Here is a 13,693-nt window from a genome sequence, read left to right as displayed (position 1 = left end):
TTACTCATCCTTGTCGTCATCTTTGGAGTTCCTCTGCAGGACAGGGCTCAGTTTGTTTTGCAAAACGGCTGCGAGTTTTTTTGAGGTTTTTTTCAGGAAAGCGCTTCCGGGGTGAACGTCACTAACGTGCAGGTACAGGTCCTCCTGCGTGGGGCCCGTGTAGCCGCAGTCTTCGCACACGTAAAGTTTGTCTCGCCTCTGTTTGTAGGCGTACTGCTGCTGCACGCCGTGGATCTTCTTAAGGTGGGACTCCAGGGAACAGCGCTGGGTAAAGGCTTTGTTGCAAACCTCGCATTTGTAAGGCCGAATTCCTGCAACATTAAAAGACAGCGATTACCGTTCTGATTTACATTGAGAGCAGCCCTGAGGTGAAGGACTTGGGATGTTGGTGGACGAGAAGCTCAACATGAGCCGGCAATGTGCGCTCGCAGCCCAGAAAGCCAACCGCATCCTGAGCTGCATCAAAAGAATCGTGGCCAGCAGGTCCAGGGAGGTGATTCTGCCCCTCCACTCTGCTCTGGTGAGACCCCACCTGGAATACTGTGTCCAGCTCTGAAGTCCTCAGTGCAGGAAGGACATGGACCTGTAGTAATGGGTCCAGAGGAGGGCCACGAAGATGATCAGAGGGCTGGAGCACTTCTGCTGTGAAGACAGGCTGAGAGAGTTGGGGTTGTTCAGCCTGGAGAAGAGAAGGCTCCAGGGAGACCTTATAACGGCCTCCCAGTACCTAAAGGGGGCTACAGGAGAGATGGGAAGGGACTCTTTATGAGGGAGTGGAGTGATAGGTTGACGGGTAACAATTTTAAACTGAAAGAGGGGAGATTTAGATGAGATATTAGGAAGAAATTCTTTCCTGTGAGGGTGGTGAGACACTGGAACAGGTTGCCCAGGGAAGTTGTGGATGCCCCATCCCTGGAGGTGTTCAAGGCCAGGCTGGATGGGGCTTTGAGCAACCTGGTCTGGTGGGAGGTGTCCCTGCCCATGGCAGGGGGGTTGGAACTCCATGATCTTTAAGGTCCCTTCCACCTCTAACCATTCTATGATTTTATGATCTTACTTTCAGGCTAAGATTTTCAGGAATGGGTTGATATATTTAGGAATAGAAAACCTAGAAGCATTTCAAGAAGACGTAGGCAGATGCTGAGAACAACAGATGCCCATCAGTGCTTTGGTCCTAACGAAGAAGCCGTTACTGACTTGCAAAACTTGCTCCTTCAGAGCCCTGACTTTTTGAAGTCCTGTGATTAGGTGAAAACTTACGGCTTTCAGCTCATCTTTCATTTTGGCTTTTATAATTAATGAAACTTTGTATCTCGGTAAGAAGTTAATTTTTCTCTTTTAGTGAGCCAAGCCTAATGAGGCTTGGGTGAAGGGCAGCCCAACGTGAACATACAGCGATCGCAGCGCTTCAAAGGAGGGAGAGCGTTTCCGTAGAATACAGATGTGATGACTGAGATGACAAGCTCCAGTTCTAGGAGAGAAGCGTGTGAAGATGAAAGAGGTAAGGTCCTGTGGCTCCAGAGGAGGGAGAAGGGGCTGCCTTGGGATTTGAGTGCCCGAGCAGTTCTGCTCAGTACAAACAACCAACGCTGTAAAAATACCGAGCCGTAAAGAGTACCCATTTTACCACCAATCAGCACCAATTTAACAACAATCACTTTCCAGTACTTGAATGGCAAATAGCTGAGGGTTTATTGACACTTGAAAAAACCTAAACCAGATGTGATTTTACTTACTAGACTGGCTCAGTAAGTTTTCAAGCAAAGACCAGCCTTAAAAATGATGCCAAGAGCTACCTAAGCCCTTCTCTCTTCCCAACGGAAGGTGAGACGCGAGCGTGTGGAAGACCAGACCTATGACACCTACTGCTGCTTCAGTTACATTAAACTGCAGCTGGAGAGAATCAGGATTCACTCACAAAAATGTTATCTTTTACGAACAGTATTTTGGGTGCCCTTTCCCGCTCATTGAAGGCAGTTTAAGCCTCCGCCTTCCTTGGTTCCTGATGCCAACAGCGCTCCACAGGCATCCTCGCCTGTATCAGGAACAGCATGGTGAGTAGGACTCAGGAGGTGAGTCCGAGAGGGAGGACTCGTCCCCCTGTACTCGGCACTGGTGAGGCCCCACCTGGAGTACTGTGTCCAGTTTTGGGCCCCTTACCACAAAAAAAGACATTGAGCTGCTGGAGCGTGTCCAGAGGAGAGCCACCAAGCTGGTGAGGGGTCTGGAGAACAAGCCTTATGAGGAGAAGCTGAGGGAGCTGGGGTTGTTCAGTCTAGAGAAGAGGAGGCTGAGGGGAGACCTTATCGCTCTCTACAACTCCCTGAAAGGAGGGTGTAGCCAGGAGGGGTCGGTCTCTTCTCCCAAGTCACAGGTGATAGGACAAGAGGAAACGGCCTCAAGTTGCGCCGGGGGAGGTTCAGATTGGACATCAGGAAAAATTTTTACACAGAAAGGGTTATTAAGCCTTGGAATGGGCTGCCCAGGGAAGTGGTTGAGGCACCATCCCTGGAGGTGTTCAAAAGACGGGTTGACATAGTGCTCAGTAACATGGTTTAGTGATGGGTGGTTGTTGTTGTTTTTTTTTTATCAGAGTTAGGTTGATGGTTGGACTAGATGATCTTAAAGGTCCCTTCCAACCTAGACGATTCTATGATCAATACAAGCACAAGAGGGGTCGTGCCAGGATGGCAGGGCCCATCAGGGCTATGGAAACCTCTTCCTTACTTAGGAAACCATTTTAAAACTTGATTTTACTATGCATATTTGTTAGTTTTTAATGTTTAAGTCTGCTTAGGCAATGAAGCTAGGCTGGGACGTTTGGCTTTCCCACTCTCTGACACCACCCTGCCGTTGCACAGGCTGGTTACAAACCCTGCATGGCAATTTCCACTGGAACACTGAAATTCAGTAAAGCACATGTAGATGAGAACCCATAGCTACAGAATAAAGCCAACACGACCGCTTCCAGCTTATTTGTCTTCTTTTTAACATTTAAATATAGCCCAGCTTTCCTGAACCGCAATCAACTTTGACATAGAAATGGCCACTGCCTTCAGAGATGCCACATTTCGGCCTGGAAATGTGACAGGCTGTTATTGGTACCGCTGCGCCAGGCGGCCTTCATCGCCCCTGTGACCCAAGGCACCAGGCAAATGTAATGCATGTGAATGTTCATCCTGGCTTTACTCCAGAGAGGAGAAATAGTGATGCCAGATTTCCCCGAGTAAATCTGGGGACAATAAAAGTCCCATAATTGACAAGTGGCTAAATACAAGCCAGCAGTGTGCCCAGGTGGCCAAGAAAGCCAACGGCATCCTGGCTTGTATTAGAAATAGCGTGACCAGCAGAAGCAGGGAGGTGATTGTCCCCCTGTACTCAGCACTAGTGAGGCCACACCTGGAGTATCGTGTCCGGTTTTGGGCACCTCAATCCAAGAGAGATATCGAGGTGCTGGAGCAGGTACAGAGGAGGGCAACGAAGCTGGTGAAGGGCCTGGAGAATAAATCATACGAAGAACGATTGAGGGAGCTGGGACTGTTTAGTTTGAGGAAGAGGAGGCTGAGGGGAGACCTCATCACTCTCTACAACTACTTGAAAGGACATCGTAGAGAGGCTGGTGCTGGTCTCTTCTCACAAGCAAATAGTGATAGAACAAGAGGGAATGGGTTCAAGCTCCAACAGGGTAGGTTTAGACGGGACATTAGGAAGAAATTCTTCACAGTGAGAGTGATCAGACACTGGAACAGGCTGCCCAGGGAGGTGGTTGAGTCATCATCCTTGGATGAGTTTAAGGGTCGCTTAGATGTGATGTTGGGGGATATGGTATAGGGGAGAACTTTGTAGAGTAGGGTAGATGGTTGGACTCGATGATCCCAAGGGTCTTTTCCAACCTAGATGATTCTATGATTCTATGATTTCCAGGACAGTGGGTTTTCACTTCTGCCCAGTAGAAAGAATTTCACAAAACTGGTTCCACCCCTGCATAGCAAGTTCAACACCAGCTGCCGCAGCATATACATATTTTTAGCTTCTGTTCCAAGACCCTCTTAGATTTAGTTTCTGAGTCTCAAAGGGTGAGGGGACAGGTTGATGAGGGGACAGGTCGACCCCATCCTTCAGCCGTACCCCCGTGGCAGCTCCCTGCTCGCAGCTTTCCTTTCCACATGAGAGCTTTGCAAACAAACCAAACCAGCCCAAAATGCTGGTTCCGGCCAATGCTTTCCAACTGAAATGGGCGGCATTGTTTTCCTCAGCTCTACTGCTAAGAAACAGCTCCTGCCCACCAACAAACTCACGTCACCTCTAGCAGTTCGCCTGGGTAATGGTGCCTCAGCCAAAAAAATGGGCATTGCGGAACGAGCCCAAATAATCGGCCGGTCCCATAGGATGTGGAAAGTTGGAACGTGGCCAGGAGATGGGGTGGATACATCTTCTGGCTGCCCCGCAGTGCAAAGCCAGAGCCTCCTGAGCACAGCCAGCCTGGCCTGCCAGAAAGCGTCTTGCTTGGTGAGGATGGGGTTGATACATAATTTAAGCCATCCTTCTAAAAGAAAGAGAAACAAAAAGGCGGCCTTCTCCCTGCTCCGGGTTTGGATAAGCACTTCTGTGACCAGTGAGCTGGATTATGTCATCCAGAGGGACCTGGGCGGGCCTGAGAGGTGGGCCCTTGTGAACCTCATGAGTTCAACGAGGCCAAGTGCAAGGTCCTGCACCTGGGTCATGGCAATCCCAGGCACAAATACAGGTTGGGCAGAGAATGGACTGAGAGAAGCCCTGAGGAGAAGGACTTGGGGGTGTTGGTGGATGAGAAGCTCAACATGAGCCGGCAATGTGCGCTCACAACCCAGAAAGCCAACTGCATCCTGAGCTGCATCAAAAGAATCGTGGTCAGCAGGTCCAGGGAGGTGATTCTGCCCCTCCACTCTGCTCTGGTGAGACCCCACCTGGAGTACTGTGTCCAGCTCTGAAGTCCTCAGTGCAGGAAGGACATGGACCTGTAGTAATGGGTCCAGAGGAGGGCCACGAAGATGATCAGAGGGCTGGAGCACTTCTGCTGTGAAGACAGGCTGAGAGAGTTGGGGTTGTTCAGCCTGGAGAAGAGAAGGCTCCAGGGAGACCTTAGAGCCCCTTCCAGTACCTGAAGGGGCCTACGGGAGAGATGGGGAGGGACTCTTTGTCAGGGAGTGGAGCGATAGGACGGGGAGGACAATTTTAAACTGAAAGAGGGGAGATTTAGATGAGATATTAGGAGGAAATTCTTTCCTGTGAGGGTGGTGAAGCACTGGAACAGGTTGCCCAGAGAAGCTGTGGCTGCCCCATCCCTGGAGGTGTTCAAGGCCAGGCTGGATGGGGCTTTGAGCAACCTCTTCTAGTGGAGGTGTCCCTGCCCATGGCAGGGGGGTTGGAACACGATGACCTTTAAGGTCCCTTCCAACCTGAACTAATATGTGATTTGAGGCACGCGACCTGGTTTCAAAGAAAGACAACGGCCACTACTTGGAGTGGGCTCAGGAACCGACCCCACTGCAGAACAGCCATGGAAAGTGAATCCCTTCAGCCTGGGGGAGCGATATGGGAGCAGGAATGAGCAGAGAAGGGAAAGGGATGACTTTTCTTTCTTCCAGTGGGCTTAAATCACAGCAACCTCAGTTATGCCTGTACACCTGGTGTAGGTGCAAGAAGGGAGGAGGGAACGAAGCCCAGGCTAAAGGCAACTTTTTTACCCACCCTCAATCTGGGGCAGGAACTGCTGTCGCGATATTTTCAACCCACTGCTCCTGCTTTTCAACCCGTCCTGTGACTCACAGGACAAGTGAGTACAGAGACGGTTTAGGCCAGTGGCCAACCTTATCTGGACGGCTGGATGTGCGGAGGGAAACAGCTCCAAAAGGGGCAGGCATGCAGCGAGCAGGGTTAGCAGAAGTCAGATGCGTTGCCTAGTTTCCCTAAAAAAAAAAAAAAGCTGGAGGCACAGCATGAACCACACTCTGGTTTCTCCAGGTGGTGCCAAAATCAAGCCCTAACCCCCATCCCGCCGGACAGCCGGCGGGGAAGGTTCGCAAAAAAAAAAACCAAACCCAAGAAACTGCTTCTCGTTGCCTCTAGAGGGCAAAGCGCTTTCATCCACCGCCCGCCCGCACTCACCCCTACGCGCTGGACTCCCAATAGCGCACAGTGGGTTATCCCGGGTGGGTTATCCTGGTCTCCTGGCCGTGTCTACACCACATCTGGATGGCAGTTCACGCACCCAGACTGTTTCACACAGATTTCATTACTTGTCCTCAAATTTCGTTAGTCCCAGGACTTTAATCTGCCCGAGTCTTTCCCTTTCCTCCACTGCATCCCCGCTATCTTTTGTAAATGTTGTTTACCCGGGGTTTGTAGTATTGTCTGGAGGGTTGTCTTGAGGGTTACCCTCTCGTCTGGAGGGTTACCCTCACCGTCTCCTCATCTTTCTCCCACCTCCCGCTCCCTAGAGCCGTCCACAAGCCCCCGGGAACGCCTTCTTACCGGTATGGGTCCGGACGTGTCTTTTCAGATCGAAGGTGTCGTTGAAGCCTTTTCCACAGAAGGTGCACAAGTGTCTCTTCACCTGGCTGTGACACTTGATGTGACGGTTGAGCATCCGCTGCAGGCGAAAGCCTTTGCCGCACAGCTCGCAGCTATGCACCGCCGCATCGTTACAGGTGCCCGTGGTGAACTAAGGAACGGAAAAGGACGGGGTGAGCGGGCATCGAGGTGGCAAAGACCAACAGAAAACCAAACAGAATAAGGAGGGATGCCTTATTGTTGCATTAAAAAAAAAAAAAAAAAGAAAAAAGAAAAGAAAAATTCTTGGGATATATCCAAAACCAGAAGTGAAAGCATTTGGGAGATTCTGGCTGGGTGACACCTTCACGCTTCCCTTGCAGTTGGGTGGGTGACCTCATGGGCACGGTGTGGGGCTGGAGCAGCGCTGCCTGGCTTGGCTTCAGGGGCTAAAGCAAAGCCCGGACACCGGCCACCTTCCCGAGGCAGGGACCCTCGTCCAGCTACATCCATAAGCCCACACGTCTAGGCTACGAGCACCTCTTCCCTGGGGCCGCACGAGTGTTTGCTCCTGCGCCCAGAGCGTATCCCAGTGGGAGACGGGAGGCCCTTCCTGGCGTGAGAAAGTCGTGCCCACGCGGAGCCTTGGTTAATCACGCTCCCTGCTACCATGGGTCCCTCGAAAACCAGCCAGTGGTGGAAAAAAAAAAGGTAGGTTTGGCAAGATGAACCAAAGACACATTGTGCTGACTCAGCAGAGACTGAGACAATGGCACTAATCTCCCCTTGTTGGTCTCCCTGGCTCGTTAATTAACGGCGGAGTGTCATTAGGGGTTAATCTCCTCATCCCTGCTCTCAACACCAAAAACATTGCGCCGACACCATGACCTAACTTGACTAAGGGAGACACTGATGATTCAGTTCTTGGGAAGAGCGTTCCTCGGAGGGGAGGCTTAGTGTCTGGAAGATGGCAAATACTTCGCTATTAGTTTAATTAATCGCAGGGGAGCTCGCCGTTAGCCACTGGGGACCGGGGAAAGCCAGCGGAGAGGGCGGCACCGTGCGCACACGTCTGTCGTCTCTGGTGACGCTTTTGGGGGCTTTCTGTGGCAGGCTGAGAAAACCCAACTCGGACGAAACAGGGTTTCGCTGCGACCGTTGCCAATAGCCCGGGTTAAATTATCCAAAGCTGGTTAAAGTCAAACAGCAGCGGGGCAAGCGCCTCGTAAAGATAGGGACACGCCTGGGGTTCCTTTTTCCTGAAGGACCACTGATTTTTTTTTTCCCTGTCCTCCTTCACTCACTACGGAAGCAATGCTACCCAAAATTGTAAAGAAAGATTAAAAAAAAACCAACCAACCAACCAAAAAAAAACCCCAAAAAAGGCATCTGCGAAACCAGGAGGTGTGAAACCAGAGGGGGAACTGGCTGCGAAGTATCTGTTGGGCAACAGGTAGGACTCCACCTCATGAGGCTGCACATAACCAGGGTGAAAACCTAGTGTTAATGGTGAGATTAATAACACGGTGGCTGAAAGGCTGTCGTCCCAGCAGAGACAGTGGGAATTTTTACAGCTCCATCCAGCAAAGCAATAGCCAGGGCTTAACGAGGTGTTAACCAGCCACCAGTAAAACACATCTCCTCCTTTCCTAGCACTGGGGTGGCCTGGCTCCACCTCTGCTGAGGGGAACCCTTGGATGTTCAGAGGCGGACGTGGTTCCTCCCACCCCATCGGCGTCGTCACCGCTCTTCGGGAGCTTGGTCTTGGGTTCCCCGGTGTTATGGTTCCATGAGCGATGTGCCTTCTCAGCCTTGGGAGGGAAATCACGGCTCTGCTCGGCTGGCTCTGCCCAGGGGACACCCAGTCAGCAAGAGCCCCTGCCCAGAGGCTCTTCAGCAAAGTTAACGGGGCAGATGATTGCTTCATTTCAGCCGAGCCTGCGGGTCCGCCTCAAGGTGGCAATGGCCTTTCACAGCTTCGGAGGAGGACCTTTTCCTAGCTGCTATCTTGATAAGTGAAGAGGGTGGGGGGAAGTGGGAAGATTCACCGCAGCCCCCCTTGGCGAAGGCTTGACTACAACCTAGAAGGCGGCCTTTTAAGGAGGCCCCACGTTAAAGGAGCGAGATCCACCCACGCACCGTGGGGCATGGCTCCTTAGCTGCCGGGGCTGGTCCTCCCTGGCTGGCTTCAGGGCTCCTGCGGGACCTGAGCCAAGCAGGTCAGGGGCAGCGTGTCCCGGGCGGGCACAAGGGAAGGCAAAGGGCGCTGGAAGATTACGGTACATCGCTTACGAGGCTCGCCCTGCCGCTGCCATCCTACGGGAGCTGCCCTTGGCAGGCCTCCTCTCGCGGGGTGTGCGGGACGGGCTGCTGTCACCTCCACGGCAGAGACAGCCCAAGGGACAACCGTCACCCGGCGTCCCCAGCCGCCGAGCGGGGTCACCCCATCACCGGGGAAGAGGCGGCAGTGGGGTTTGGGGGGGTGGGGGGGGGTAAGGGGGTGGGTTACCTTGATTTTCGACCTGACGACGGGGCGCTTGACGGCCAGGTCCAGCAGCATCCCCCCGTGGGGGGTGCCCAAGTCACCGGAGGCGGGTTGGGGCGTCGGGGGGTCGCTGGGCTCGGCGTCCCGGGTCCCGCTGCTGCTCCCGCTGCTCTCCAGGCTGCAGCTGTCCTCGTAGCCCAGCAGCACGCAGCCGATCCCGCCTGCGGGGACGGGGGGGGGGATGCGGTAAAAAGGCGGGGGGGGGGGGGTGGGGGGGGGGAGACCGAGGAGCCGCGGCCCGGGGGGTGGGCGGGAGGAGGCGGGGGGGGGGATATGGCGGGCGGGAGCCGCCGAGCCCCGGTGTTTAACCTGCGGGCGGGCCGCGGGGGAGGATCCCCGGCTCCCGCTGCAATCGGAAACTCAAACACGAACGGTCCCAAAGTTCAAACAAGCCAGCTCCGCCGCCTTCCCGTTATACCCCGGGCAAGGGCAGGAGGAGGAGGAGGAGGAGGAGGGGAGGGGGAGGCCAGGAGGGCATCGTCGCCGTCGTCCCGTCCCGTCCTCCCCCACCGCCCGGCTCCTTTCTTCTCCTCCCCCCCCCCCCGCCACCTTTCTCATGCAAACGAGGTTTCCCACCTTCCCGGACACCCTTCCACCCCCCGCCGTGCCCGGGGGGGGCGCCCCGGGGTGGGAGATTGTGCCAGGCGTGGGGGCGGCATCGCCCGGCGGGGCTGGCACCCGGCACCCCCCCGCCGCTGGGCGGGGAGGGTCCCCGAGCCCCACCATCACCACCACCACCCCCCCCCTCCTCCTCCTCCGTCAAGCACAGCCCTCCCCGCCCCGCCGTCCGTCCGCCCGCCCGTCCCATCGGGGCTCTCCCGGGCCGGCAAAACCCCCTCCCCAACCCACCCTCGCCGCAGCCCGCGGGGTGAGGAGGGCTGGGGTCCGGCGGGGGAGACACACACACACACACATACACAGACCTTTTCCCTCCTTCCCTCCCTCCCTTCCTTCCTTCCTTCCCGGCGGCGAGCGGTGCCGGGGTAGGGAGCCCGTCGGCGCCGTACCTGGGATGTAGGTGTCGGCTCTCTCCTCGTCGGGCAGCCCATCCCAGCTGCGCACCGCCGGCTGCGGGCTCCGGCGCTTCACCAGGAAAGCTCTGGGCATGGCGAGGGCAAGGTTGGCGGGGGGGGGGGGGGGTGGGGGGGGGTCACGGCTGGGTACGGGCTCGGCTGGGGCAGGGAGCGGAGCGGAGCGGAGCGGCGGCTTCACCCCGCCGCCCGCCCGCAACCCGGCGGGGAAGCGGGACCGCACGCACCGGGGCAGAGCCGCCGAGGAGCGGGGAGGGGAAGGGGAGGAGAGGGAAAGGAGGGGGGGTGAGGGAGAGGGAGGAGGAGGAGGAGGAGGAGGAGGGGGGGGGTGGGTGGGTGGGGGGGTGGGTGAAAGGGGGGGGAGGAAAGTTTCATAAGGTGGAATAGAAAAATGCACCAGGAAACTTGGGAAGGAGCATGCGTGCTGCAAACATAACGGTGTCAACAAGTCTGCTTACCTGTCCGACCGGTTGGAGCAGCTGAGCTTTGTTCCAGCCCTTCCTAAGGCATGAATGTTTGCAAAAGAATTTAACGTCTGAAAATTAACAAAAAAAAAAAAAAAAAAAAGGAAAAAAATTAAAAAAAAAATTAAAATAAAATAAAATTCAATAAAATAAAATAAAATTAAATAGAGGAGGGGAGCCCCACCGTTGGTGCCCTCCCGCCGCCTGTCTGCCTGCCCACCGCCCCCCCGGGGGGGATGCCTGGGGTGCTCCCCACCCGCGGCTGAGGGTCCCGCTGCCTCCCGTGGAAGGGGCTGAGATGAGGGTGTACAGCCCCCCCCCCCGCCTTAGGGGCAGCCCGCGGAGAGGGGGGGGCTCCCCAGGGCGGCGGGGAAGAGGCTGGGCTGTCCTCGGGGGCAGCAGGCAGAGAAAGTTGTTGTTGTTATTATTATTCTTAATGACAAGCTTTTCTTCTTTTAAAATAAAAAAGAAAAAGAAAAAAAAAAAAAGGCTTTATTCTGTTTCAGTCATTGATTTAAAAAGAAAAACGTGTCACGGCTTTAGCTTTCTCCCACCCCCCACCCCCCCTTTTTTTTTTTTTTATTTGCCTCTTGTACTCTCCCCCTCTTCCCGAAGTGGAAATGAAACAAAAGACAAGAGGATGGGGGGGGGGGGGGGGGAAAGGAAGCAAAAGAAACAGAAGAAAACCCACAAAACTGCAGTGCAAAGTCTCCGAGCGCAAGGGAGCCCGCGCGTGGTGTGTCCTCGGGTATTTAACAGCATTCAGGGGAGGTGGGGGGGGCCTTTTCCCGCCTCACACCTACAATTCGATCTGCTTTTTTTTATTAAACACAGTGGAAACGCACTCGGTGCCTTACTCCCCAAGCACAGCCCCCCCCCCCCCCCAGTGGAGCCGGCAACGGGCCGGAGCGATGGTCCAGGCTGGTGGGGATGTGGGGAGCACGGAGAGGTGTTTCCCTGTGTGAAGAGGCCTTTCGGACGGCATCCCTCTTCTCAAAAGTCGCCGCTTTCCTCCCAAAAAAGCAAAGAGCAGGCCAGGGGGAATTGACAGGAATTCACCGTTGGATCCATTGAGACGAAGAGTTAATTTCAGGGGATGGATCTGGAGCTTCTGGAAAGGATGGGCCTCCCAATGCCGTGGTCGAATGAAAGAGCTCTGCTTAACACACGTTCCCAGTTATTTTCTGAGGCGAGGACCACCGCTGTGGGGCTGCTGGGGACTTTATCCAGGGGCAAACTGGTGTGAGCGCTTGCGAGGGTTTGAGCCCTGGGGACTGGTGGTGGCAGGAGCCCCCGGCCCTGAGCCCTTTATCAGGTGTCACACCACCGGAGAGGTCCCCCAGGCTGAGCATCCCAAAGCAATCCGTGCTTCCGATCGAGAAATATGAGAAGTAAAGGGTAGAATTCCAGCCAGAAATTCCAAGCCGGGAGCTGCAGCAGCCCTACCTGCTGTACCCCGTTTCGGTAGGGTCTACCGGAACGATGCGCGGGAGCAGATGTCTCCATCCCACCGGCTCAAGCGGCAGAGGAGTTACCCCACCACCCAGCTCTTGCTCCTCCGGGAGAGCTTTTAAGCCCTGACTGCTTGCCCGGGGCGGGGACAGGCACCGGGAGCAACGCAAGGGGCTGGGGGGCAGCTACTCGCTCCCCCAGTTCCTGCAGGGAGTTTACAGTCTCCGCAGGTACCCGGGGAGAAGCCACCTCAGCGCGCCCTGGGGCAACACCTCAGCAACACGACACGTAAAAACCTTCTCTTTCTTTCTTTCTCTTTAAGGCTATATAATTTCTCTGTTACGTCTGAGATTTTGCTCCAGGTCAAAATGCAGCTACATGAGTTTTAATTGATTTTTTGCAAGGCTTTCAACTTGAGGTTTCTTTTATTTCAACCACTCCTTGGCTTTTAAGCCAAAATAGGTAGCAAATGGCATTAATCACAACGCTCCTGAACCAGGACTTTGCTGTGACTACTTTAATGTCTTCTCAGCTTGTTCAAATCCTGCTTTGAGGTTCCCATTTAGCGAGGTCCTGGAGTACAAACTCCATTTTAATTGGGTGCTCCAAGTCAGACGTGCACTTACAAGCACGGCTGAATCAGGAACTAAAGTATTATTATTGCTAGTATCAGCTCTACAGCCCTGACACAAGCGGTCAGGGCTGCGGTGTGCCCAGTCCCGTTGGAAGCACGGGGCGGAGAGAAGGTCCTGAAGCCTCCGGAAAGGCAAGAGGAGCTGGATGGAGAGGCACCACCTACATCGAATCATAGAATCATTCAGGTTGGAAAAGACCCTTGGGATCATCGAGTCCAACCATCTACCCTACTCTACAAAGTTCTTCCCTACACCATATCCCCCAACACCACATCTAAGCGACTCTTAAACTCATCCAAGGATGGTGACTCAACCCCCTCCCTGGGCAGCCCATTCCAGTGTCTGATCACTCTCACTGTGAAGAATTTCTTCCTAATGTCCCGTCTAAACCTACCCTGTTGGAGCTTGAACCCATTCCCTCTTGTTCTATCGCTATTTGCTTGTGAGAAGAGACCAGCACCAGCCTCTCTACGATGTCCTTTCAAGTAGTTGTAGAGAGTGATGAGGTCTCCCCTCAGCCTCCTCTTCCTCAAACTAAACAGTCCCAGCTCCCTCAATCGTTCTTTGTACGATTTATGCTCCTGGTCCTTCACCAGCTTCGTTGCCCTCCTCTGTACCCGCTCCAGCACCTGCATGCAGTAGAGCATCTCGGTGGTGGTGGCACGGGGCTGCCTTCCCCTTGAGCTAGCGGGTGTTGACCAAGCCTTGACGTTGTTTGGCCATAGCCCGGAAGAAAACCATACTGCCTTTCCTAAAAAGACCATTCCTTGGTATTTTTTTTTTTAACCCGGAGGAGCCTGGGGAGGGTGCTGCACCAACGCCGTTGCAAGGAGCCACACGCAGCGCCATAGATTCATAGATTGGTCCAGGCCGGAAGGGACCTCCAAAGGTCATCTAGTCCGACCTCCCCGCAGTCAGCAGGGACACCCCCAACTAGACCAGGTTGCCCAGGGCCTCGTCGAGCTTCACCTTGAATATCTCAAGGGAAGGGGCCTCAACCACCTCCCTGAGCAACCTGTTCCAGTGTTCCACCAC

General features: G+C 54.6%; 1 protein-coding gene across 1 annotated transcript; it reads right to left on the bottom strand.

The window, feature by feature from the left end:
- Nucleotides 1-10,183, bottom strand: OVOL2 (ovo like zinc finger 2). The gene is made up of 4 exons (XM_074169027.1): nucleotides 10,084-10,183; nucleotides 9,041-9,237; nucleotides 6,514-6,703; nucleotides 1-311 (listed from the first exon to the last, which is right to left on the bottom strand). Exons 1-4 carry the CDS (start codon nucleotides 10,181-10,183, stop codon nucleotides 1-3), a joined length of 798 nt encoding a protein of 265 aa, XP_074025128.1.
- Nucleotides 10,184-13,693: the final 3,510 nt, after the last annotated feature.

The sequence above is a fragment of the Numenius arquata genome, chromosome 2 (assembly GCF_964106895.1).
Source record: "Numenius arquata chromosome 2, bNumArq3.hap1.1, whole genome shotgun sequence".
NCBI classification, from domain to species: Eukaryota; Metazoa; Chordata; class Aves; order Charadriiformes; family Scolopacidae; genus Numenius; species Numenius arquata.
This window is presented reverse-complemented; position numbering and strand designations above follow the sequence as displayed.

What these genes read in the sequence shown, in the direction of transcription:
- OVOL2 (XM_074169027.1), bottom strand. Translation starts at nt 10,183, where the DNA reads ATGCCCAGAGCTTTCCTGGTGAAGCGCCGGAGCCCGCAGCCGGCGGTG. An exon ending in AGCCGACACCTACATCCCAG is followed by an intron (nt 9,238 to 10,083) that starts GTACGGCGCCGA and finishes CCGTCCCCGCAG; the next exon opens with GCGGGATCGGCTGCGTGCTG. An exon ending in ACACGTCCGGACCCATACCG is followed by an intron (nt 312 to 6,513) that starts GTAAGAAGGCGT and finishes TTAATGTTGCAG; the next exon opens with GAATTCGGCCTTACAAATGC.